We start from the raw sequence: 27,945 nt of genomic DNA, 5'->3' as shown, positions 1-27,945 counted from the left end.
AGAACAATGATATATAAGACCTGTCATTACATTATTCAGCTAAATATGGAAGTTTGGCTGTCATTTTTTTTGGGGGGGCAGGGAGACTAAGATATGTAAATTACCTTCATATACTTCATGGAATCGATCATTTTGTACAGTTAAGCCTCTTCCTTTTCTAGACCATTAGCTTCCTATTTAATGGCCATTAATAAATCTCCCCGTGGGGAGTGAATGATAGAAAATTACTAGAATTGTCAAAAGGGAAGATAAGCAAATGTTGTAGGGGGAAAAAAAATTCCACCTGCTATTCTGCTTTGATTTGGGGCTTTAAAGACTACTAAAAGTATAGCCCCTTAAAGTAGCAACAAAACCCATTCTTGGATCTGACTTATCTTGTCAGCTAGGTAGAACAGTGGACAAGAGCATTGTACCTGCAAGACCTGGGTTTGAATTCTGCCTCAGTCACCTCTTAGCTGTGTGATTCTAGGCACGTCATTTAACCTTTCTCAGGCTCGTTTTCTCATCTCTAAAATGGTGATAATCAAAGCACCTACCTCCCAGGGTTGTTGTGAGGATCAAATAAGATAATATTTGTACTGTGCTTTGCAAACCTTAAAATGCTAGTAAATGTTAGCTATTATTTTTAATAATTAAAATTCTCTCCTCTCCTCTATTATTTTTTAATAATTAAAAAATCCTCTCTTCTCTTTTCCTTTCCTTTTCTTCACCTACCTCCTTATTTCATTTACCAAATGTTTCCTCACAGTGCTCATGTGAGGCCGGGCACAAATTTTTCCCCCCATTTTCTTTTATTTTTAAAAGTTGACACATGTTGTTTTGCTACAGCAGAAGCTTCCCAACAACCATCCAAACAAACCCTGCTAAAAGTACATTTCTCAAAAACACAGTGAAGCAAAACCCCTAAAAGAATATCATCCACATGTTACAGACGAGGAAATGTAGACTCAGGGAGGTTAAGAGATTTTCCAAGAATGACGCAGCAACTAAATGTTGGGGCTACCACTTGAACGAAGGTTTTCTGATACTAAGACCATAGGGATTGACTCTTGAGTTAGTTCTGGTTTCAATAAATGATCTTGGTGTCATTCTTCCTGTTAGGTAACTTTTATTCTGCCTTCACAAGATGCCAAAAGAAAATGCCCACTTTATACATGCCTACCTCAAGAAAAAGAAGTCTCCTTCTCACATTACGGCAGAAGAGTAAGTCTAAAGCCCAACTCACACTTCCAGTGTGTAGTTTGTGGATGGGGGCTTATCCATCCCAGAATGGGTCTGCCTGTCCATAAATATGCTTTGTGTCTATTCCCACAGAACATGTGACACAAGGGGAAGAAACTTTCTGCTTAATTAAGTTAGGCAGACAGCCAGGTTCAGGATTGTTTGAGGTCAGATGCCGCCATCTAGGGTGAAAAAAGGTGGGCTTTGCATTTTTGTCTGAATTCCGTTTTATTGGAACTGAGTTCAAAGCTCCCAACATGGATGCTGTCTGGCTTTCTGATCTTGCCCACAACACGTGCTCTGAAAATCATTCCGCTCTGTCTAATGTAGTTAGGGTTTTGAAGGTGGCTTGGAGATGGAAGATAAGTGGTGCAGTATAGTGGAAAGAGCCTGGAATGAGAGTCAGGCTTCCTGGCTCCGCCACTTATCACCTGTATGACCTTGGGTAAATCATTCAACCTCTCTCTGCTTTAATTTCCTTATCTAGAAAATGAGCGGGGTCTCTTCTAATGCTACATACTATGAATTGCCCAAACCCAGAAATTCCAGAAATAGACTTATTTGGTGGTGGAATGGGGCAATGGTAAGGGTAAGAAATGGTGTCCACAAGAACAAAAGGGCAGATAGACTTTCCTTAGATGCATGTTGTTGGACATGGATTGAAACTAATGTATTAATTCAGGGTGAATAAAACAAGTATAATCTTCAAATGAACAGTAACCTTTCAGTAAGGGAAGAGCATCTTATGATAAAGAGAAACATCCGGGTGAGGGTGGAGATGGGGGAGTAGCAGAGAGGAACAAAACAATGTAGTACAATGAAGTCAACATTTATTCAAGGTCTGCTATGTATGAACTTACTTCTGCTCCTCTTATTGGAGGGCTAGTGGGCAGAGCAAAAAACTCCTGCCAAGCCCCCACTTAAAAGAAGTCTCAGAAGCCCAGCCAACTCTTGATTTCCCACCAGATGCACTGTTTGGAACCGACTCTACCATCTTCATGCCCCTACCAGGGTATACTCCTCATCCCAATCAGCTTTTCAGCTTCCTTATTTTTGCATTGTTTTCCCCCATTAGATTATAAGCTCTTTGAGGGAAGGATTATGTTTCTTTTTCCTATTTGTATCTTAGCACACCGTAGGGACTTAAATGTTTGTTGCATTATATTGTAAAGCACTGCGCTAGACATTGGGAAGTTACAGTTTGAATTAAGACATAGCCTTCCTAGAGTTTCTAGTCTAGTAGGGGGATAAGACAAAATATTTCCTTATAAGCATATTAGACAATTAGAAGAGAAAATGTTCTGTGAGGTCTAAAGAGGAAAGGAGCTGACAGCCAGGCAGGATTAGGCAAGGCTTCTACAGGAGGTGGCTTCTGAGTTGGGCCTTAAAGATCAATAGGATTTCCATAAGGGAAGAAGTTGAATGAGGGTAATTCTAGGCATTGAGAAGGAGGAGAGCAAAAATATTCAAGGTGAGAAGACATGAAGCATGTCTGGTAGGGGGGTGGTGGTGCAGAAAATAATAGGGTTGGCTGCACCATAAAGTATATGGTGGGATTTGAGATAAGGCAAGAAAGGTCAGGTGGCATCTGACTATAGAAGGCTTGAATGCCAGTCAGAGAAGGTTGAACTCTACTAGGTAAATAACAGGCAGTCACTGAAGATTGTTGAACAGAGAAATGACATGATCTAATAGAAGTTTTTGTACAGGATGTTCCAAAGTCTTAGAGCAGTTTTAAACAGTTGAAATTAAAACTGCCCTAAGACTTTTGGGATAATTTCAATATTCAGTTCTCTCTGGTAGATGGCCAACTTCAAGCTTCCAGGCCAGGCCAGCCTCCCTTAGGAGCTGAAAAGCATAGGATGTAACAGGCTGGTTTGGGGAATCAGTGAAAAGTCCTTAGAATAGAACAAATCCAGAAATAGGCAGACTGTGAAAATTGTTTAACATAACAGTAACCAGATGGAATTTACTCCCTTCATCTGGTTATTAGTAACAAGTGGGTGAGCTTTCTAAATGAAAATCCTGAAGATGAAATTTCTTCATTCATGACAAGCCTTTCTGTAAACTCATGATGGAAGATATTGGTCCTTTGAAGAGTTTGATACAGTTTTTTAAAATACTTAAGAGGATGAAGTTATAAATGCAAATGTTTGTTATAGGCCTAGGTCAGGAGTTCCCAATCTTTTCCTAATGAGAAGTTATTTCTGATTTTCTTCAAAGTCTGATGATCATTGAAGTGGCAGGTGGACCACTGAGCAGACAAGCAGTTAACAAGGGGAGGCTCCCCTCCCTTTATACTGGAAATCCCAGCAAGCCAGGTTTTCAGGTTGAGGAGTATAAAACCTATATGCAGGGACCAATTTCTTTCTACTCCTGGCCTATGAAAATGCAGTTTTTTGGCCCTGGAATTGAAGAAATTCATCTAATTCTTAGATTAACCACATAGCTTCAAATGAGATTTCATTTCATGGAAAAGTTCTTTTGTCCCATATTGTGTAGGGCTATTTTTTGGTCTGCCTTGACAGTGGTTTGGCTCAGGGTAGATTTTGATTGAGTAGGACATAGCAAGACCCTTCTATGTGTGCCTTACCTTTGTGGAAAGAGTGTAGAGGGACAGTGTGTTACCCTAGAAATTATACTAGACCTGAAGTGTGCTGATCTGGGTCCAATTGCCAGCTATATACTTTAGGCCCTTAGGCAAGTAATTTAACCTTTCTTAGTACAGTTTCATTTGCAAGGTGAGAAGGTGTTGCTGTGTAATCTTTTAAGGTCTCTTTAAGCTCTCACACTCTATGATCTATGAAAGAGGGTAGTTGCTGGTAACAACCCACTGAGAGAACAATTAGGAAAGGCCTCTAAAGGTAGGTTACAATTTGGGGGTCAGTGATCTAAAAGATGGAATTGGTGTAATTTTGATGCCAGGAAATGACCCAAATCTAGAAATACTCCTTTAGGGAATTTTGTGTAGGTGCTAATATTAAGGTTAGAGAATTTTTAGATAAGAAGTATTCATATCTTAGTATATAATCCTTGTGTCAGAAATTCTCTTGTAATATGATGGGCTTGGGTCACTTTGGGAACCTCTGCTTCTCACACTTGTTTATATCTACTCAGGTAGTATCTAGGAATGTCAGTAGCCATGACAAGCTGACAGTTTCCCTCTAAAAGTCCTCAGGTTCACAAGGCATCAGATATAGAACAATTTTTATTTACAGAGTGAAGAGTGTAGAAAGGACTCACCCTAGAGCCCAGAGAGGATCCTTTTCATCATCTGTGTGACTCACAGTACTGCCCTGATTGCTGATTTATCAGGCAGCAGGGTTAGGGACTTACCAACCCAGCTTTGTGTCCCAGTTACTCCCTATCATTGACTTTCTGTCTATAGATGCAGTTGTTCTTTTTCCCAGGAGATGGTGCTAGCTGTCCAACATCTGGACCAGGAGAGACTAACTGTTATAATACCTTTATCCCAAGGGTCAGGGTGGCTCTAGTTATTTACTCTCTGCTGTTGAAGTTTTTAGGCAGTTGCTCCTTTTCAGGAATTTGGCTTAAGTTTCTTAGGGGATTCTGAACCAGGGGAGGTACTGACAATGTCCTAACTCCTCATGGGCAGGATGACACCAAAATACTTAAATCTTTCTTGTTCTTTGATGTGTTCTATAGAAGACCCTTTTCCCCTCCCAGAAATGAGAACAATCACCTTCCCTTGTCAGTGATTTGCACAATCAGAGCCTGTATCTTTTCCTTCTTCCCCAGACCACAAAGGACTTGCTCAGATGCTGTGAGAACCATTTTCTTTTTGCCCTGCTCAAATGAGTCACCATTTTCTACTCTTGCACACATTTGAGTGAATTTTCACTTATGTGCCCCGTCCCCTTGCTCTTAGGTAGGGTACTTCCCACCTGCTCAGTATCTCTCACTGAGTTTTGACATTCAAAGAGGTCTTTCTTTACCCCCACTCCCTACTTGTCTTTCCATTTCCTGTCTTCCTTAGTGGTAATTGAGCCTGAACATGCAAATTACTCTGAACTCAATGAGCCTTGAGAAATCACTGAAGGCAAAACAAGAGCAGGAAGGTCACATGGGAAGTTCATACGACGCCCAATAGGGGTAGGAAGCAAAGGAGGAAAGCAGTTATTTATTTCATATGCACAGGAACATACTAGCCCAAATCCAAGCAGATAACATTGACCAAAGTTGCCTAGGTGTTCACATCAACCCTGGCTAATCTTTGTCCACAGTTTAGGAGCTGCTTTCCTATTACTCTGGAAGCCTCTACTTTGGATTGTGATTCTAAAGGACCCTCACTCAGACACTTTAATGCTGTAATCTTATCTCCCTTCAACTCCCAATGACATAGTAAGAGATATACTAATATGGAATTGCTACCAATACTTAGACAAAGTTTCATTCTTGGCATATCTATGCTGGCAAGCTAAATGGATCCGGAAAAAAAGATTTCCATCTCTGGTTATCTCCGATTCTATCTTTTGACCTAGGGCTCTCCAAACAACAGATTATGATTCAGTAGATCAGAGCCTTCCTAGAAAGGAGGGGGTATCACTTCGCTTTGTCAGTAATTTGCACTCTCAGTGCCTATATCTTTTCCCTCTTCCATTCCTATGCCTAGAGAGCAAGTCAAGTCAACAAGCAATTATTAAAAGCCTACTTTGTGCCAAGCACTGTACTGATCAGACTTTGGGGAAAACAAAAGTAGCTCCTCATTAGGAAGAAGCTAGGGAACCCAATTATAATTGGGTTGATAATTGACCTTCATAATTAATTACACAGAAACAGACTTCAACTCAACATCTGTGAAGTTCAACTCAACAGCATGTTAAGGGAAATCTCCTTAACAAAATTTGAATGGGCAGAAAATATCACTAAGTTCTTCATCCATGAAAATCTCTCAGTAGAAGTTAAATGACCAGTTAGGAATGTTGTTAACAGGATTTATATTTTGGATGTACCTTGGACTAGACAACCTTAGAGGTGCCTCCTATCCTCTGAATTTGTGGTTCCTAAGTACTCACTACTACAAAATGCCTAAGAAATGGAGATAAATAGAATTTTAACTGGATGTTTTTTAAGATTTAGCAACATTTCAAACAATTCAACAAGCATATGCCTACTAAGGCCTGCTAGGCCCTACGGATCAAATGACGGAAATGAAAAACAATCTCTGCTGTCATTGAAGTATATTAGATGGGAGGGTGGGGAAGAGGGGAGAATGGGAAGGGATATAATATATACACAGAAAAATAAATTCAAGGTAATTTGAGGAGGGAGAGAACACCAACAACTTAGAGCTAACAAACTCTGAAGAAAGCTAAGGATTCTAAGAAGTGGAGGAGAGGAAAAAGTAGATTCCAGACATGAAGGACAGCCTATACAAAATCATGAAGGCAGGAGATGGAATGTCACGTGTGAAGAAGAAAGAGCCAATTTGGATGGACCAAAGAGAGTGTAAAAATGAATACTGTAGAATAAGCCTGGAAAAATAAGGAGGAAGAAAGGCACAATATTGTGGTAGAACACTAGAAGTGGTCCCACAGGCTGCTCAGAGCTGGCAGGCCAGAGGACTATGTGGAGAAAGAATATTCTCTGGGATGCCGGTCGTCAGGAGAACGCCCCAGTCATCCCACTCTAGCTATAGCTCTGATAAGAGGCTGAATTCACTTGGTGAAAACCATTTGGTAGTTTCTCAAGGGCCCATTTAACTGTGCCTTGTATATCAGTGTGAATAAATTGTCCTTCTTCAGTCTTATACTTTCCCTGAGGGAGAATTCAGTGTTTGGTGCTTTGTTCTCTTGGAAGCTGGAAGAGGGAATAACTATGTTATTTATAGCAGAATTTAGAGAAAAGTCTATAAAGGCTGGTATGGAACATTTGATCCAATCCCTTTAATTTAAAAATATTTTATCTCTTGTTTTCAATCACCATTGATGAATACAGTTCTATCTCCTCCTCTACCAGGCAGTTACTCCGTAAGCACTCCAGGTGTGGGGAACGATGAGTCAGTTAGTCAACTAACATTTATTGAGCACCTGTTAGGTGCCAGGCACTGCGCTAAGTGCTGGGGATGCAAAGAAAGGCAAAAGACAGTCTGTGCCTTCAAGGAGCTCCCAGTTTAATGGAAGAGACAGCATGCAAGCAACTATGTATGAAGCTGTTGACTTCCAAACCTAGGTTATACCCACCAAGTGCTTTGTCTGATCCTCTGAAGGAGAAAGAAGTCACACAACCAGTTAAGCTGGATTCACTACAAATTTGTTGCCTCACATTAACAAGGTGCTCTTTCTAGTCTTCCCTTCTTGGTTTCATTGTTGCACTCCTCATGGTGGTTGTTTTACATCTTCTCTTCTCTTTTTGAGTCTCCAGTACCACCTTGCTATATATTCAGTTGGTGCTAAATTTTGACAACCTGTTGTGATGTGCTGCACAGTTGTTACTCTGTCCTTGATCATGAAGGCTGGGGTTCCGTAAAGATAATCTTCTTTTAAAATAAAAAAATCAATAAGCATTTTATTTATATAATCTTATTTTCCTTTTTGGTTACATTTTGAGTTTCCACCTGGCTCCCTCCCTACCTCCCAACCCTGCATTAGAGAAGGCCAACATTTCACATGCGTGTGTGTGCATATGTGTGTGTGTGTGTGTGTGTGTGTGTGTGAGAGAGAGAAACCATACCACACATGCTTCCATAAATCAGCATTTTCCTTCATAAGTCCTTTAAGTTGATTTAAATGTTCATCTTACTCAGAATAGCTTGGTCATTCACAGTTAACTCTTTGAACAATTTTGCTCTTTCTATGTACAACATCTCTTGGTTCTGCTCATTTTATTCTGCAAAGATAGCCTCCTATAATTTAGGGTAATGGCAACCCGAACCCTGAATTGCCATCATAAACTCTTCCATTCCTCTAAACAAATTTGTAGGACTTTACCATTTGCTTAATACTTCTTTGTCAACATATTATATTATCATTATTATTATATTAAGCAGAAAATCAAATGCCAGTATTTCAGGACAGTCAAAGATCACAGAATGTAGAATTGGAAGGAATCTTAGTGGTCATTTAATCTAAGGCCTTCGTTTTATAGGAGACGAACCTGAGGTGTAGAGCCACCTACCCTTGTCCCCTTCCCCCAGAACATTTTGACTTAAATAAAAATGGCCCTGTGGTTAAAAAAAGGCACTCCACCATAGCAACAGCAGTCTAGGGTATGTAAGTATAGGAAGAAAGGAAAGCATTTATTAAGCACTGACCACGTGCCAGGTACTATGTTAAGTGCTTTAGAAATAAGATCTCATCTGATCCTCAAGAGAGGTAAGAGCTATTATCACTCCCATTTTACAGTTGAGGAAATTTATGATGGAAGAACAGGGGATAGAAAATAATCTAATTTGTATAGAAAATAGAATGTGGGAAGGGGAGTAGTATGGAATTAAACCTGGAGAGTGCACATTGGAGCCAGATTATGGAAGACAGAGGTTAAGAGATTTGCCCAGGGTCACACACCTAGTAAGTGTCTGAGACAAGATTTGAAGTTAGAAAGATGAATCTTCCTTACTTAAGGCCTGGCACTCTATGCACTTTGGTGCCACCTAGCTGCCCATGCTTGGCATATAGTAAATTGTTTGTCCTTCCTTCTCAAAGAGGACCAATGTCATCAAGAAGGTGATGTCTTGACTTGCAAGTGAATTGGATTTGAATGAGGTTTAATAATAACTTTGAATGAATGCTTAATAAATGCTAGTTGATTTGACATATATCACAACTTCCTGATTGTATCAGAACCTATCACTGAGTATTTTAGGATTCAGAGAGTCATTGTCAGTTTTTTACCATTTTTTTGTTTTCCTCCCATTTTCCTCTAGGGCAGCTGGGCTAGGTTATATAAATTATTTCTTAGAAATTTCCAAAACAGGGCAAAGAGCAAGGGAATTGGGGGCTATTCCCATTCAGAGCACTTGTGACTCAAGTAGATAGGGGGCCCTCACTATGTAAGTTGTGACTATAAAGGAAAAGATTTGTTCACTCATTCGTTGAGGTTGGTAAAAGGTGGCAGGTCTGCTATAAATTTTCATAGATTGCTTCTGTTATGACACCATTGAAACAAGTTATGTTAGATAGGCTGTGGTATCCTCAGTGATATGGTGTTTTGGACATCCATCAGGAAGGTATGAGGGAGTTGTCTTTATGATCCAGAAATAGAGTGACAGACTGACACCTCACATTCATTTAGACAGTTCTGTTGATTGTTGAAATACAGGGCATGTCTATAATTTTCAACTATGCAAAAGTAAGCCAGCATATATTTACTTGAAACTAAATTCCAAGATCTGAGGAGGCAAATATTGGAGCAAATGGAATGATTAATTCTTCCCTAAGGCAGTGGAATAAGAGGTCAATTTGAAAAAGCAATATAAAATACTACTAGTATCTCCCAAATATCAGGATCAATGTATTTTACCAACGGCCTAGTTCAGAAGAACTTACAGAATGACAAAATTCTCACTTACCTTGTCTAGAGAAAAAAAAATAGGGATATTTTCGCCAGAGATTTTATATTCCCTAACAGCGCATCTTTGAAAGTTGACTAAAAATCATACTCTTTATGGTGTAAAGGGGGTAAATAAAATGGGCAAATAATGAAATATACATAGTAGGCATTAACTCACTTTCTTCAGACTTTCCAGAGCTGTCTCTTCACATCCTTAGATGTTATAGTATGTTTCTATATGGCCCATGAAGATCTTGATTTCCATTTTTCTGTTCCCTACCATAGAATGTTGATGATGCCAATGCTCCTATGCCAGAGAATTGTATATTCAGGGAAAATAGGGTTCCTAAAGATACCTTTCAGGAAAAACTTCAGTCCTGCTTCCCAGTGATCCCATATCTAATTCAGTTTATTTGTTGATTTATTTAATTAATGTTTATTTTGATAGAATGATTCCCTAACAAATAGTGTCCTACAACCAAAATTCTTTTCTCTAAAAAAGCCCCACTTAAACAAAACATCCTCTGGTACATGTTTTATTCTTTTTTCTTTGGTAGTTTATAGTTTACTAACAGAAAAGATGTATATTTTTATCTAGGGCCAACATTGTCCATAGTATTTAAGCAGAGTTTTGTTCATTTACATTTCTTGTATTCATTATGTATATTATTCCTAAATATTTACTTTCTTTACATTAATTCATATAAGCCCCCCCATGTTCCTCTGAAATCCTTGTATTTGTCATTTCCAATCTAATTGAGCATAAACATTTATAAAAAGCAAGTTACTATGGTCAGTGCTGGGAATACAATAATAGATAAAGACCATATAGATACAGTAGTAGGTAGGCACTACTCTTGATATGCTTACAATTTCATTTGATTGCATAAATAACTATGACACATGAGAGAGTGAGATGAATACAAAGGAGAGGAAGAGTCTATGCAAGGTGTCACAAAAATTTTAGGAGGAAGAGATCACTTCCAGCTAGGGGAGGAGGAAAGGAAGTGGGGAAAGCTTCAAGGAGGGAGCCCCTAACTTAGACCTTGAAAGAGGGGAGTTCAACAAAGGAAGATGGTTGGGATGAAGAAAGTCTATTTCAGCCATGAGAGATGTAAGCTAAAGCACAGAGATGGGAAGAAGTAGGATGAGAACAGGGGACAGAAAATAGTCCAGTTTGGATAGAACATGGAATAGGTGAAGAGGAGTAGTATGTGCTAAACCTGGTAAGGTATGTTGGAATCAGATTGTGGAAGACCTTTAATACCAAGATTAGGAATCTGTACTTTGTTCCCAGGACCAGAGGTGCTGGCCCACAACACTCTGGGAGCATTGCCAAATAAGATTACAATGTAATTGAAATATTTAACAAATTAATTAAAAATACAATAAAACATATGTAATATCATATTTTAAAACTAAGTCAATATGCTGCTAGCATGAATCCTTACATATGTATTAGCGGTCCTGGTTTCCATCTGAGTTTAACACCATTGCCCTAGACGATGGGAAACCACTGATGGGTTTTAAGTGGAATCTTTGGCATGAAACTTACTGAGCTTCCCAGTTCTCTGAGAAATTATCTGTATCCCATTTAGCCTCTTTTTTAGGTAATTGGCTAGGATTATTAATGGCAAAATAAAAAATAGGATCAGATGAGAACATAAGCTTTTCAATGCCTTTGATTTATGCCAGGTTGCAATATCTAAAACCAGGCAACCATTAACTAATTGAATAAAAATTGCATAAGCAGCTTAGGCTTATTAACTGTTACCAGAAGATTGTGCAGTAACTAATCTTTGGTAACCACAGTTTATGTAACAAAACAACTTATATTTATATAGCACTTTATATATTTCACGAAGAACTTTTTCATCAACAGTAGGATGTAAGCTCATTGAGGGCTAAGACTATTTTTCGGGTTTCCCTCTGTATCCACAGAGCTTCTAAAGGCAGTGTTGCATTATGGACGGAGAACTGTGGAGACTTGGATTCAAGTCCCATCTCTGACATATAATGGCTTTGTGACTTCTAAGACCATAAGTTACAGAGAAGGTGCCAATTTACATTGTTAGAGGGAGTTTCCTTATCTGGGAATTCCCTGGATCAGTGAAATCACAGGTCTAATTCCTAGCCCGTTAATCTTGCATGCACCTTCTACAGAGGTAGGCACTTAATAAATGTTCGCTTGTTGAACCAACCAACTGACCATATCGAGGAATATTGCCCTCCCTTCCCCCTCCCTCCTTTTACAGAACCCAGGCCTTTTGTCTCTCTAGAGCTCTTTCCATTACACACTACACTACAGGCTAGCCCCACCCTCCCCTCTATCTCATAAGGCGGAAAATTTGTGATAAGCATTTTCTAACTTTACTCACAAAGTTGTATCTCCCTTAATAATTATTAGATTATATGTCATTTAGGGGCAAAGTCACTTGGTGTGCTGGAGCCAGCTCTTATGGGCTCCTGCAGATTGTTCAATTTTTCAGCCTGAGCATTTATACCTAGAGCAAACACTATAAATTTGAATTTGATATATTGTTTTGTTGATTGTCTAGACTTAAGAAAGTGTTAATAACATAGAATAAATTTGAAAGAAAATACTGCGTGTGGGTTTTTTGTGTGTTTCTGTGGGTTTGGTTTTTTTTTTTGGAGAGACAGTTGTTAAACATTTACCCTGGTAGACCCAAATCTAATTTTTTTTAATATCAACAGTCAAACAATAAGCAATTATTACGTTCTTACTATGTGCTAGCCACTGGAACATAAAACACGCTAAATATTTGTTGAATGAGTAAATTCAAATTCTGTATGAATCTTAATGTACTTGGCAACTTTTGCAAGAAAAATGAAGTCTCATTATCTCAGACTGACCTTTGTCAACTCCACCCTAAGATGCTGTCAGCATCGGCTCTCACTCTTAACCCCAGTCCCTGCATCAACCCTGCATCTGCACATTGCAAGGCTATACCTGAGAAGGGCTACAAGCTGCACCATGACTTCTGCTAGGAGGAACGTACTTCATGTTCACTTTCATGACCATGCTACTGATTCAGAAGCAAAGACATCAAAAGAAGAGCAGACATTTGGAGGAAAGGGGCAGAAATATTGCACAGGAGGATTGACTAGGAGGCAGCTGGGTGGCACAATGGATGGGAGATAGGACAAGGGGAGCTTGGAGTTAGGAAGACTTGAATTTTGGACAAATTAACATGCTTCAGCCTCAGTTTTCTCAGCTGTGAAATGGGGATAACAACAGGACCTCTCAGGGTTGTTTTGAGGCTCAAATGATATAACCTATGTAAAGCTTTTTGCGAACCTTAAAGTACTATATAAATGCTAGTTATCATTATCACATAGTAGTAGTAGTGCTGGTGGTGGTGGTGGTGGTGGTAGTGGTGGTGGTGGTGGTGGTGGTGGTGGTGGTAGTAGTAGTAGTAGTAGTAGTAGTAGTAGTAGCAGTAGTAGAAGTAAAAGTAGTAGTAGTAGTAAAATGTCTAAGGCTGAATTTGAACTCAGGTCTTCCCGATTCCAGGTCTAACACACTTCTGTGTTACCTAGCTGCCTCTTTATTATTTTCATAATCATCATCAGTAGTTATAGTAGTAGTATTACTAAGGCTGGAATCTGTCTTCTCTTTGCACATACTAATTTGCATTGCTCATCTAAGACACACTCTTGATAGACTTTTAGAAAACACCCCTGACCTTTGCAGATCTGTAGGATTCTGAAAAGGGCAGTTGAGGAAGGGCTGGAGAATGTGAGAATGGACTCTGCCGTGGAGTATGGAGTGAAAGGGAAGGATGGAGAACTGCTTGGGTATGTGTGTGGAGAGAAAGCCCCTGTGAATAGACACTTGCATTTCTTTGTAATAAGTAAGACTAATATTCACATGTGGCGAGATGGATTGATCTGTCTTCTGGGACAGGGCTGCAGGAATTGGCATCCTGGCTGTGATCCTGGGGGTCTTGCTGCTCCTCAGCTGCTGGTATTGCAAGAGACGCAGTGGCTACAAAACCCTGAAGGTTAGTACCGCTCACATGCTCCCTTTGCACCACACTGGGTACGTCAGGAAATGTTCACCTGGGACCCTAACACAAGGATTTTCTGAAGGACTGGAGAACAAATCAAAATGTCTTTTTCTGCAACTCTGCCGCACATCCTAGGTAGTAGCTGTTAAACAGCTGAAGACATTTGCACAGGGTGTAAAAAATAAAAAAGAGAATCAAGTCAAGATGTTCTTATTTTTACATGTCGTGTGACTAAATGCTTTCTGGGTCACTAAAGAAAGCAGAAATTTCACACATTTTGGAATTGATATGTATGTGTGCTGGGGGTGGGGATGGGGCAGTGTAGGACTCTAACATCAACCATCTCATTTCATGCTAAGCAATCATTCCCTTCTCTTTACCATTTCCTCTGAATTGCTGAAGAACCTATTGGAAAAAAAATCATTGGATGGAAAGATTGCAGTGAGGCTGCAGAGGCTGTGTGATAGAGAGACTGGGGAGATGGAGAGGATTTGCAAGTGACTGAAGGATGCTCTATCTTTTTCAGTCTAGGGACTCGGGGCAGAGTCCTTTCAGACTCTTTCAGAGTGGGAAAGGCTTCTTGCAAAAGATGGGATTTGGGTTGAGTCTTGAAGGAAACCAGGAAGTAGAAACTGATCAGGCAAAAAACAGAGAAGGTGGTTTTGCTTTGTTGTTGTTCAATTGTATCCAACTCTTTGTGATCCCATTTGGGGTTTTCTTGGCAAAGATACTGGAATAGTTTGCCATTGCCTTCTCCAATTCATTTTACAGATGAAGAAGCTGAGGTAAACAAGATTAAGTGACTTGCCCAGGGTCACACAGCTAGTAAGCGTCTAAGGCCAGATTTGAACTTAGGAAGATGAGTCTTCTTGACTCCAGGCCTGGTGGTCTATCTGCTGTGCCCCCTAGGTGCCCCTGCACCTTAACCTTTCACCTTATTAAAACAAAACAAAAGAAACAAAATAAAAGCAACCAACAGAACATTAATAACTACTTATCCTATCAATTGGCCAATAACCATTTATTAAATACTTACTACGTATAAAGCATAGCCCTAAGCACTACTTTATTATCTACAGAAAAATTTTATGAGAATCAATTACACATACATTTAAAACATTCTCAGTGAGAGTGTTAGTACAGAACAAGCAGATATTCACAAATGGTATTCCACAGTAACCACAACTGACTGAAAAATATAGTGAATGTGAAATCCCACTGTGATTATTGTGTTGTCTGTAAAAAAGCATTCTCTTTGATAGAGCAAAAAAGGCTTTCCTCAAAAAAGGTATCTCCCATGTCTATGTCAAAGTTAAAAGTATCTTCTATGTCTATATCAAATGTAAGATACCTTGAAAGACCTTGTCAGCCCAGAAAAACAATTCACCAGGACAGAAAGGTGAAGATCCTGGGGGCTTGAACTTGTGCCAGCGGGGCATTAGCTCTTGCAAATTCTACATCATGCTGGAAAGCATGGCCAGTAATAGACTGCTTACTGTCTGGGAGCCAACCTAGCTTAATGCAGAGGTTCATCCCCAGTGGGCTGGCCACAAGACGATGAATTCTTTGATTGTGGGCAACCCATGAAACAAAGGAAAACACAAAACTAGATAGTTCTGGGGATGAATGATAACTGTATAGGCATTCTTATTATAATAAATGAAATCAGAAGGTATAAAAAAGTTGCAGCTAAATGGATAGCTCACAAATTTTCTTATCTCTGCAAAATCTTTATGATAACAATCTATATACATACAAAGAGCATCTTGGATGAAAATATGAGAAAGGGATAGGCAGGCTTTGGCAGACAAATTTCTAGAGCATCCCATGGCTTTTCTGCCACATATTCTCCCTTGTGTGGAAAAAGAAGATCCCATTTGTTTTTATTGTTTGTTGACTATTTAAAAAGCATTTATTTCACTTGGTTGAGCAAAATGTAACCTTAAGGCTTCTTCCAACAAGATATTTGTTCTGCATATGTTAAGATTATCTAAGTTTCTCTGATACAACACAACAGAGGCAACTTTGTTCAATGATATCTGGTGATTGGTATCAAACAAACATAAAACAGAGAGATGTGTATTAACCAAGCCACTGTCATGGGGGGATACCGAGCCTGTAGTCTGAATGGAAGATGGAATCCTTATGGATGTTGAAGTCCCCCAGATGCTCCTATTTATAGAGGACACGCTGAATGCATCAAGCCCCAGAATATTACTGAGACTTCTAAATGAGATTTGCAATTGCTTAGCAGTTTATTGTAACAATTTACAAAATCAAGTAGACAGAGAATCCCCAATGTTCTAACAATGACGGATGACACACAACACAGGTGTTTTACTAATACACGTGCTGCAGGCAGATACTAAAGGTGAACATCAAACTAGACCCAGGACTGAATTAGAGAAGGAAAATAAGCTGGATAGAATTTGGGAAAATTGGCCCTACTTTCAATGCCCTCAAGTTTCTCTTGGAAACAAAAACCTGTCTTTTAAATAATATTGTTCTTCTGGTGATTCTATAGAGCTTAGAATACCATAATCTCTGGGGGGAAAGAGTCATTCAAAGGACAATTAAGAAATATGTGATGGGCATAAATCAGCTGAGATATATTATCAACAATGAATTATGCACCAAAAAATTCTGTCAAAGACATCAGACATCAAAGAGATGTATGACCATTAAAGAAAAAGGATTTTATATATGGAGTCTATGTGTAATATTGGTATCTGTCTAATGTTAAGAACTAGTGGAAGGTTCAGGTATGTAGGGCAGCTAGATGATGCAGTGGAAAGAGTACTGGGCCTAGAGTCAGCAAGACTTGAGTTCAAATGTGGCCACAGATACTTACTAGCTGTGTGACCCTGGGCAAGTCACTTAACCCTGTTTGCCTCAGTTTCTTCATCTGTAAAATCTGGAGAAGGAAATGGAAAACCACTCTAGTATCTTTGCCAAGAAAACCCCAAATGGAGTCCCATAGAGTCAGACATGACTGAAATGAGTAAACCACAACAGCAAACCAGATATGTTGCTTGGACCCCGTAGATAGTAGTTCTAGAAGGGCATGGACAAGAGCACTCCAAGGTGAGGAAGAATGGAATAGGATGTGATAGGGTGTGTGACCTGTACCATTGGGGGGAGTACCTATGTGGACAGAAACAGAAATCCACCGAGCTAGGTTTTTTTATAATTATGGGCCACCATTTATTCAAAGCATTCATGGAATTCATATCAAACTTCAGCTAGTGATTTATTAATATTGTACTCATTTTAGGCACAAAGAAATTTCCCACAAAAGGATTAAATTCCAAGGTCATTTGGGGAGAGAAATGGGCAAAGAGCCTCCATTCTAAGTCCGGTCAGCTATGCCATATAGTTTCTTTGGTAAAGATGTTACCATTAGGTCCAGGGCCTATGGGTAGGGATGTGGCACATCTTTTTCATTAATTTAAATTGCTCTCCATTTTCTTCTTGCTTCTCCCACTAACCACCAATGAATTTACATTTCAGGACAAAAACCTTTGTGCTGGTACTGGAAAAGCCCTGATGGGGAATTACTACAGGGATGAAGGTGCCCTCCCTGTCAACAAAGGGCCCTTTCCAGAGAGCAGCAACTATAACTCTGTGGTATGTTAATGCCCTGGAATCATGTTTGTTTACTTGTTTTCTTCCTGTGTAGCTATGTTCAAATCAAATAAGTGAAAACACTCACAACAAACATCCAGGAAAACTATCAGTACAGTCGCCAGTTTTGTCCTGCTCACATAGGTTTTCCAGCATCAATAATGACAAAGTCCCATACTTTAGATGCAGGGAAATAATCGGACCTGGATTCCATTGTAATTGGTTTCCTTTATCATCCTGTGTATTTTATTTTATGCATTTTAAAACATTCTGAGAAGGGGGCTGTGACACAGAAAGGATTAGGAACATTTATTCTAAAGCATTGGGTTGATCGTTGGGTTGATCATGGCACTCTTTCTCAAATTGCTCCAGTGGCTTCCTGGCCTCTCCAGGATCAAATAGAAGGAACTCTGGCATTTAAAGTTCTTTATAACCTGGCTCCCTCCTACTTTTCTAGACTCCTTACACCTTACTCCCACCCATGCACTTTACAATCCAATGACATCAGCCTGCATTTTTTCTGTGTAATTTGTTTATATTTGTTTATCTTGGCTGCTTATTCATCTGTGATCTTAGCACCATATTTAAAGAATTGTGGCAATTCTTTGCATATTTTGACTAGTAAGTTTTTACCAGTTACGTTTTCACATGCATATTTTTCCCATTCTTCCCTTTTTTTTGAAGCATGGTATTTCTAAACAAAATATATCAGAGCTGATGTCCTTGAAGCTAATTAAGTAAAGGAATACCCTAAAGATCTTGAAGTAAACATTCTCTCCCCTATTTCTCCTCAAGTCAATCAGTTCATAAGCATTTATTCGATGTTTACTGAATACCAACACTGTGGTAAGCTCTGTGGATACAAAGAGGGGCAAAAACAGTCAAAGTCTTCAGAGAGCTTACATTCTAGTGGGGTGGGGAGGGGAAAGACAACAAGTAAACAACTGTGTATAGATTAGATATATACAATAAATCTGGAAGATAATATAAACTTAGGGACATAATTGAGAACAGGAAGACATCAGAAACTGATCAGTAGTATTCAAATTCAGTTGATAGACAACACTTACCTAGTATGCTCTTAGTACATAACTAAAAAAATTTTGTGGAATGATTATTTTATGTAACTTAAGCTACATTAAGTCAGGTAAAATACTGTTATTAATAGTGAAATTTATTTTATGTGGGGGATAAATTAAAGATTTTAAAATACTTTGTCAAACATGCAAAAGTCATGGGGAGTTAATATACAATGAAGAAAATGCTAATTCATCATCTCTAGTTCAGGATAGAGTTCTCTTTAATGAGTATTATGGCCATGAGATACAGCTGCCATACAAACCACAGTCTGAAGGCTTGGCGATGACTAAATTGCCTTGGTTTTCCTTCAGACATGAAGTTTTAATGTTAAGTATGTCACTAGTGCACATGTTGTGATAAAGATTAAACTTGAGTTAGTGTCTCTAAAAGGGGAAAAATAATTCATTATTACACTTCTATAGTTCTATTATAAAGGTAATTTGTTATCTTAAGTAAACTAAGTGATAAATAATTCTATGGAAAACATCATAAACGTTCCTCTCCCACATATGCAATTTATGTGTACTTTTGAAATTCAGTTTCTTGGAAGGGTTGTGTGGTGGAGTAAAGTAGTATAGAGAAAAGAAAATTGGGTCTGGAGATGAAGGACCTAGATTGCAGTTTCAGCCAGTCATTAACTGTAAGCCATTCAGTCAATAAGCATTTACTAAGGGCTTATTATGTGTCAGGCACTACACTAGGTACTGGGGATACAAAGAAAGGCAAAAAACAGTCCCTGTCTTCAAGGAGTATGTTACTGTGGTTGTGTTTAGTGTTTTCAGTCATGTCTGACTCTTTTTTAAAATATTTTATTACTTTATTTTGATTTATCAACAATCACTTCTATATGCTTTTGAGTTTAAAATTTTTCTCCCCTTTCCTCCCCACCACCGTCCCCAAGACAGTGCACAATCTGATATAGGCTATACATTTACATTCCTATTAAACATATTTTCACATTACTGAAGTTGTAAGTAAAAATTAAAACCAATAGGAGGAACCATCAGAAAGAGGAAACAAAACTCAACAGAAGAGAAAAAAAAAGATACGATTCAACTTTCACAGTTATGATTACTATCTGTGTCTTTTTCTCCATCCTTTTTTCCCCATTTATGCTTTTCTTTCTCCTTTCTCCTTTTCCCTCACTAGTGTTTTGCTTTTGACCACCACCTCCTTCAGTCTCCTCCTCCTTCTATTATCCCTTTCCTTTTCTTCCCCTTTGCCCTTACTGCTTCTTCCCTCCTTCTATCCCCCTCCTTTTTCCTTCCCCTTCCTCCACTGCCCATAGGTCAAGTTAGATTTCTATATCCAACTGACTATGTTATTCCCTTCTTGAGCCAAATCTGATGAGAATAAGGTTCAAACAATGCTCACCCCCCTCCTTTCTTTCCCTCTGTTGCAATAGGATTTTCTGTCTTTTCTGTAATGTAATTTACCCTTGTCTGCCTCCTCCTTTCTCAATACATTGTCTAAGATCAGACTAATCCACTTTCTTGGATCCATTTAACCCACTTGATTAGATTTTTTTTTATCATTACATCAAAGTCAACTAATATCCACCCCTTTATATATACTCCTTTAACATGGTGTAATAACAATACAGTTCTCAAGAGTTGCAAGTGTCATCCCTTGTAGGGATGTAAACAGTCCCTTATTAACAACATTTTGTATCTTTCTGTCCCATTTACCTTTTTATGTCTTTCTTGAATCTTGTACTTGAAGATCAAATTTTTTGTTGAGCTCTGGTCTTTTTATCAGGAAGGTTTGGAAGTCCCTATTTCGTTGAATATCCATCTCCTCCCTTGAAAAATCATGCTCATTTTTGCGGGGTTGATCCTTGGCTGCAATCCAAGCTCCTTTGCCTTATGGAATATCATGTTCCACTCCCTGCAGTCTTTTAATGTAGAAGCTGCAAGGTCCTGTGTAATCCTGACTGTGGTTCCATGATATTTAAATTGTTTCTTTCTGGCTGCTTGCAGCACCTTCTCTTTCATCTGGTAATTTTGGAATTTTGCTATTATATTCCTTGGTGTTGTCAATTTGGGATCTCTTTCAGGTGGTGAGCAGGTATTCTTTCTATGGTTATTTTCCCTTCTGGTTCTAGGACTTCAGCAGTTTTCCTTTATGATTTCCTGAAAGATACTGTCCAGGCTTTTTTTTCATCATGATTTTCAGGTAGTCCAATTTTTTAAATTGTCTCTCCTGAATCGATTTTCCAGGTCGGTTGTTTTACCGATGAGGTATTTTATGTTTTCATCTATTTTTTCATTTTTTTGTTTCTGTTTGACTGATTCTTGCTCTCTCATAGAGTCATTAGTTTCCATTTGTCCAATTCTAGTTTTTAACAGATTGTTTTCTTCTGTTAGTTTTTGTACTTCCTTCTTCAATTGGCCAACTCTGTTTTTTAGGGACTTGTTTTCTTCAGTATACTTTTTTCCAATTGGCCAATTGTATTTTTTAAGGACTCTTCTACCTCTCTCATTGACTTTTAAAATCCTTCTTGAGCTCTTCTAAGAAGGCTTTTTGGGCTTCAGACCAGTTCATATTCCCTTTTGATGTTGCAGATGTGGGTTTGTTGACAATGTTGTCCTCTTCAGAATTTCTGTCTTGATCTTCACTCTTCTCATAATATGAATCTATGGTACGTTTCTTTTTACTCATGGTGTTTCTTTATTCCCTGGCCTTTAAAGAGATTGAGCTCTCCTGCTGGGGAACAGAGGGCACTGACCCAAGCTTCTTGTGTTGGGAGCCTAGGTCTTGGTCACTGGCTTTGTGTGCTGGGGCCTCTTATGTTGGCAATTGGAGGTTGTAAGATTTTGGCAGCTTACCTCATGTTGGGCTGGAATCAGCAAGGCTGGAACTTTCAGGCAATTCTAGGTTGCCTGCTTTTCCTTTCCTTTAGCTTTCTTCAGCTCCTTTTAGATGGTGCTGCAGGGTGTTTATCTGCCTGGGGCCCCTTGCAATGCTGCCTCCCTTTTCTGCTAATGCACTGGGAGATTCCTTTGTGGTAGAGTGCTGAGGCACCTGGTGGTTTTCTGAGCTGGTTTCCACCAGTTCCCCTGTCCTCACTGAGGCACTCAGAGGTCCAGGTGTTGGTGTTTGCCTGCTCTACCACCTGGGCTTCAGGATCATTTCCTGGGGTTCTGACAGCTTACCTGGTGTTGGGTTGGAATCAGCAAGGCTGGGGCTTTATGAAGACTTTAGGTTGCTTTCTTTGGCTCCTTTCAGATGAATGCTGCAGGGTGCTTATCTGCCTGGGGCCCTTTGTAGTGCTGCTTCCCTTATTTTTGCTGAGGCACTGGGAGACCCATTTGCTGGGCTGCTACACTGCTGCTCCCCGTCTTTCTTCTAGTTCAACTGTTCCAGGGTTTTGTTTTTTTCTGGGGTGATATTTTCTGGGTTTTCAGAGGTTGATAGGGGAGGGTAAGAGCGACTACCTTTTTTACTTCACCGTCTTCGTGTTTGACTCTTTGTGACCCCTTTTGGGGGTTTTCTTTACAAAGATACTGGAGTGGTTTGCCATTTCCTTCTCCAGTTCATTTTATAAATATGGAACTGAGGCAAACAGGTGCATAGGGTCATACAACTAGGAAGTATCTGAGGCTGGATTTGAACTTGGGTCCTTCTGACTCCAGACCTGGTGCTCTATCCACTGTGCTACCTAGCTAGTATATACACATGTTCTAATGGGGGAGACAACATCTAAACAATTAGGTACATACAAGATAATAGAAGTAGATGTAAGGTACAAGCATATATACTAGTAGAGGAAACAACATGAAAACAACAAAGTACATACAAAATAGACAGCAGATGAAAAGAATCTGAAAGATGAAAGCATTGATAGCTGGAAGTCCAGGAAAGGATTCCTATAGAAGGTGGGATTTGAATTGAGTCTTGAAGTAAGGCAAAGAAACTAAATGGGGGGGGGAGTGTAAGGGGACTGACCATTCCAGACATAGGGGTCAGTCAATACAAAGGCACTGAGATAGGAGATGAGGTGTTGCATTTGAAGAAATACAAATAGACTTGTGTAGCTGGATTATAGAATTAATGGAGGAGAATAAGGTGTAAGAAGGCTACAAAGGTAGGAAGGGACAAGGTTATAATGAGCTTTATATGCCAAACAGAAGGCTTTTTTATTTTATCCTAGGTATGATTTTAAACACATAAAATAAAATACATAGGATTATAAAGCAAACCAATTACATTGAAATACACTTAGTAACACTTTTTTAAAAAAGTAAGTTCATGAAAACCTGGAAAGACTTACATGAACTGATACAAAGTGAATTGAGCAGAACAGGAGGACATTGTACATAATAACAGCAACATTATATGATGATCAAATGTGAATGACTTAGATATATTCAGCAACACAATGATCTAAGACAATTCCAAAGGACTTATGATGAAAAATGCTATCCACTTGCAGAGAAAGAACTGACGGAGTATAAATATAGATCAAAGCATATTTTTTTTTACTCTTTCTTGTGCTTTTTTTTTATTTTGAGAGGGGTCTGTGTTTTCTTTTACAACATGACTAATACAGAAATATGTTTTGCATGACTGCACATATATAACCTATATCTCTTCTCCCTTTCTTGACCAAAGGAACTTTCCTTCAAAAATCAGTACCTCCATTTCCTCCCTCCCTCACTTCTAAAACATTTGCAATCTGGCTTCCAACCACATAATACATCTGAAATTGCTCTCTCCAAAGTTACTAATGATCTTTTAATTGGCAAATCTTTTTTTTCCATGCAAAACGTATTTCTATGTTAGCCATGTTGCATAAGAAAGCACTCACAAAAACACACAAGAAAAATAAAGAAAGTTAAAAAAAATATGCTTCAATTTGCACTAAGAGTTCATCAATACTCTCACTGGAAGTGGAGGGCATTTTTCATCATGGGTCCTTTGGAGCTGTCTTGGATCATTATCCTGATCAGAAGTAGCAAAGTCTTTCACAGTTGAGCGTCGTACAATAATGCTGTTAATGTGTACAGTATTCTTCTGGTTCTGCTCACTTCACTTTGCATGAGTCCATGTAAATCTTCCCAGTCTTTCTTTTTCTGAAACTATCCCACTCATCATCTCTTATAGCACAATAGCATTCCATCACAATCATATACCTTGTTCAGCCATTCCCCAAATGGGGAAATTCCCTCCATTCCTAATTCTTTGCTCCCACAAAAAGAGCTGCTATAAACTTAATTAACAAAGCTAATGGCCTTTTCTCAATCCTAATTCTTCTTGAATTTTCTAAAATCTTTGATATTGTCATTTACCTTCTTCTCATGAATGTTCTCTCCTTAGGTTTTTATGACACTGCTGTTCAGTTTTCCTCCTATTTGTCTGACTACCCCTTTTTCAGCCTCCTTTGTTGCATCTACTTCCAGATCATACTCATTAGCCTTCAGTGTCCTTCAAGGGCCTTCTCTTGTCCCCCTACCCTTTCTCATTTGGTGATCTCATCACCTTCCATTGGTTCAATTATCATCTCTAAGCAGATGATAGGGGCAGTTAGGTGGTACAGCAGATAGAGTGCCACTCCTGGAGTTAGGAAGACTCATCTTCCTGAATTCAAATCTGGCCTTAGACACTTACAAGCTGTGTGACCCTGGGTAAGTCATTTAACCCTGTTTGCCTCAGTTTCCTCATCTATAAAATGAGCTTGAGAAGGAAGTGACAGACCATTCCAGTGTCTTTGCCACACCCCAAATGGGGTCACAAAAGAGTCAGATAAGGCTGAAATGACTGAATGACAACAAAGCAGATGAGTCTCAGATCAAATTATCTAGCCCTAAGCTTTCTCCTGGCTTTCCATCTCATATTAACAACTGATTATTAGACATCTTGAAATGGGTTTCCCATAGACATCTCAAACTCAACATGTCCAAAACCGAATTCATTATTTTTCTCCTTTAACCCTTTCCCTTTCCAAAGCTCCCTATTATTGTCAAAAATACCACCATTCTATCAATAGCCCAGGCTCACACCTTCAGTGTCATTCTCAGCTCCTCACTTGTGTTTATTCCACATATCTAAAATGTAGCAAGTCTCGTGATTTCACAGTATCTCTTGTACATGTCCTCTTCTCTTTACTCACACAATCACTACTATGGTGTAATCCCTCATCACATCATGCCATTACTATCGCAATATCCTACTGGCTGGTCTCCCTGCCTCAAGAATATCTCTATTACAGTCCATATTACACTCAGCTGCCAAAGTGATCTTCCTTAAAAAGCAAAAAAAAGGAAAAAGACAAAATACAAAAATATTTATAGCAGCTCTTTTCTCGTGGCAAAGAAATGGAAATTGAGGGGGTGCCCATCAATTCGGGAGTGGCTGAACAAGTTGTGGTGCATGATTGTGATGGAATCTATTGCACTATGGGAAATGATAAGTGGAATGGTATCAGAAAAGACTGGAGAAAGTTGCATGAGCTGATGCAAAGTGAAATTGTGTACTGTGTACAAGTAACAGCAATATTGTAAGATGATCAGCTATGAACGACTAAGCTATTCTCAGCAATACAATGATCCAAGACAATTCTGAAGGACTTATGCTGAAAAATGCTATCTATCCCCAGAGAAAGAACTGATGGTGTCTGAATACAGATTGAAGCATACTTCTGAAAAACTTTCTTTATTGTTCTTGAGGAGCTTTTTTGTTTGTTTTTTGGTCTATGTTTTCTTTCACAGCCATGACTTATGGAAATGTTTTGCATGACTACACATGTATAACCTACATCAAAATGCTTCTCAATGTGGGGGTGGGGAGGGAAGAAGGGAAAGAATTTGGAACTCAAAAGTTTTAAAAATGAATGTTAAAAATTGTTTTTACATGTAACTGGGGAAAAATAAAATACTAAATAAATTTTTTTTAAAAAGTGATCTTCCTAAAGCCCAAGTCAGACCGTGTCTCTCTTTCTTCTCCAATAAATTCCAGTGACTCTCTGTTACCTCCAGGATCAAATATAGAATCTTCTTTGACTTTTAAAGTCTTCCATATCCTGGTCTCTTCCCACCTTTGCAGTCTTCTTATACTTTGCTCCTTCCATACGTGCTATAGTCCAGTGACAATGGACTTTTTGCTGTTGCTTATACATGACATTCTATCTCCCAACTCTGCCTCTTCACTGGCTGTCCCTCATGCTCGGAATGTTCTTCCTCACCTCTGCCTCTTTGACTTCCTTGGTTTCCTTTGATACCTAGCTCAAATCACCATTCAGCAAGAGGCCTTTCCTGGTCCTCCCCATTCTGAGGTTACCTTCTATTTATACTGTATATATTTTATAGGTACATAGTTGTTTGCGTGTTCTCTCCTCACGTTAGAATGTGAGCTCCTTGCAGAGAAGGACAGTGTTACCTTTCTCTGGATCCCTTCCTAGAACACTGTAAGCACCTAATAAATGCTTGTTGTCTGACTTACTGACTGCCTGAATGATAAGATCACCGAGTAAGATAGAGTAGAAAAGGTGACTAAGGACAGAGCTTTGAGGGATACCCCTTTTGAAACACATATGTGACATGGATAATGAATCAGCAAAGTAGAATGAGGAGGAGTTGAAGAGACAGAAGGGAAACCTGGAGAGAACCCGGTCACAAAAACAGAGAAAAGAGAAAGCATCCAGATGTCTCTCTCTTTATACCTCTCTTTCTTCATCTGTGAAACAAGATCTGAACAGATGACCTTTAAGATTCCTTCTAGCTCTAAATCTGATCATTCATTCAACTTTTCCTCTCAGGCTATAATTATCATGGAGACCTTGGTTTTCAACAACAACAACAAAACTTTGTTTTTTTCCTAATCACAGAATGTTATAAGTGGAAGCAGTCTTACTGGTCATCTTGTACAACCACCCTATTTTTACAGATGAGGAAATAAACAATAATAATACTTATATACACACATACACATATATTATAGTATATACCATAGTATGTATACTATAGTGTATACACACACACACACACACACACACACACACACACACATATATATATATATATATATATATATATATATACTTTCAGGTTTGCCAAGTACTTTACAAACACTAGTTCATTTTATCATCACAACAACCCTGGGATGTAGGTGCTATTTTTATCCTCATTTTATAATCGAGGAAACTGAGGCAGACAGAGGTTAAGTGACTTGCCTAGGGTCACACAGCTAAGTAAGTACCTGAAACTGGATTTGAACTCAGATCTTTCCTACTCCATATCTAATACCCTATCTATTGCACCACCTTTAATGAGGTGCATAGAGGCTAATTAACATACTTGCCATGACCATGATTATTAGTGGAAGAGCTAGGACTAGAACCCAGGTCTCTTCCCAGTTCAGTTCTATATTCCTTAGAAACTAAGAAAAATGTGAACATGACCTAAATGGATGAATTTGTGAATATTTATTTCATTGCATCGAAGTTCATAGGTCTGATAAACACATTCTCTTTTTTCATTCCCACAGGTACCTGATGCTCCCCCAGCTTATGAGAACTTCCCTGTAGAACAATCCCTACCACCTTATGTTCCTTAATGCTCAGCAAGAAATGTTAGAGGCCTTAAAAAGATCCTCTTTATGCTTTTGCTTCAATTCATATGAAAGGCTAATGTTCCATAGTAGTACACTACAGGAATAAAATTAGTTGTCAGATTATTCGTAGTACAGCTATTGGTACTAACTAAATGGCAAAATTAAATGCAATGTTACAATGAGTAATATTTTACGTATCAATAAACCATTGATTCTGGTTGATTTCGACTCCAACTTAATACGACTACACTACATTGGTATGGCCTGGGAGAGTATACAACAAGTGGCTTTTGACCTTTGGTTCTTTCTATTCAGTTGGCTAAAAATTTTGGCTAAAAATGCTAACACTACAATGGAGTTGAGAAAAGAGAAGTTTAGCTCCTCATCAGCATGAAGTTTGCACAGACTTATTAGTTATAAACTTTCATTATGCAAATATCACAAAAGATATATTTATGAGTGTGAGAAAACCAGCTAATTTATCCTATTTGCTTCCCTGCTAATTGCTGCACACCTTCCTTCCCAAAATTAAGTGACAATTAAATTGACCTAAATTGAAGATTAAACTCTAAGGTCCTCTGTACTTTCTAGCACCAAAATTCTGTACCTAATCTATATTATTAATCATAGGATTATAGGTTTAGAGTTAGAAGGGATCATTAGATGTAGGGGTATGCTGCATCCTGTTTGAACTGGCTCACAAGAGCCGATTGTTAATCATGTCTTGTGCACAGGGTCCACCTCACCCCATGCAGATCAGGTTGTTAAATATTTACTGGCACACTTCTCTTAGCTGTCATCTAGTCCAAGCTTATCATCTTACAGATGAGAAACCTGCGGCACAAAAAGGTGAAATCGTTTGTATTCTTGCTGATTCTGTGCTATCACAAGATTTCTGCTTAAATAATACTTAAAACACAAGGCACAC

At 38.8% G+C, this 27,945-nt stretch overlaps 1 protein-coding gene across 1 annotated transcript; it reads left to right on the top strand.

The window, feature by feature from the left end:
- Positions 1-1,126: 1,126 nt before the first annotated feature.
- On the top strand, positions 1,127-27,166 carry MLANA (melan-A). Its single transcript, XM_021006363.2, has 4 exons — positions 1,127-1,203; positions 13,661-13,757; positions 17,274-17,390; positions 26,952-27,166. Exons 1-4 carry the CDS (start codon positions 1,127-1,129, stop codon positions 27,018-27,020), a joined length of 360 nt encoding a protein of 119 aa, XP_020862022.1. The 3' UTR covers positions 27,021-27,166.
- Positions 27,167-27,945: the final 779 nt, after the last annotated feature.

Source organism: Phascolarctos cinereus, unplaced genomic scaffold, assembly GCF_003287225.1.
Source record: "Phascolarctos cinereus isolate Bilbo 61053 unplaced genomic scaffold, phaCin_HiC Scaffold_4;HRSCAF=312, whole genome shotgun sequence".
Lineage (NCBI taxonomy): Eukaryota > Metazoa > Chordata > Mammalia > Diprotodontia > Phascolarctidae > Phascolarctos > Phascolarctos cinereus.
This window is presented reverse-complemented; position numbering and strand designations above follow the sequence as displayed.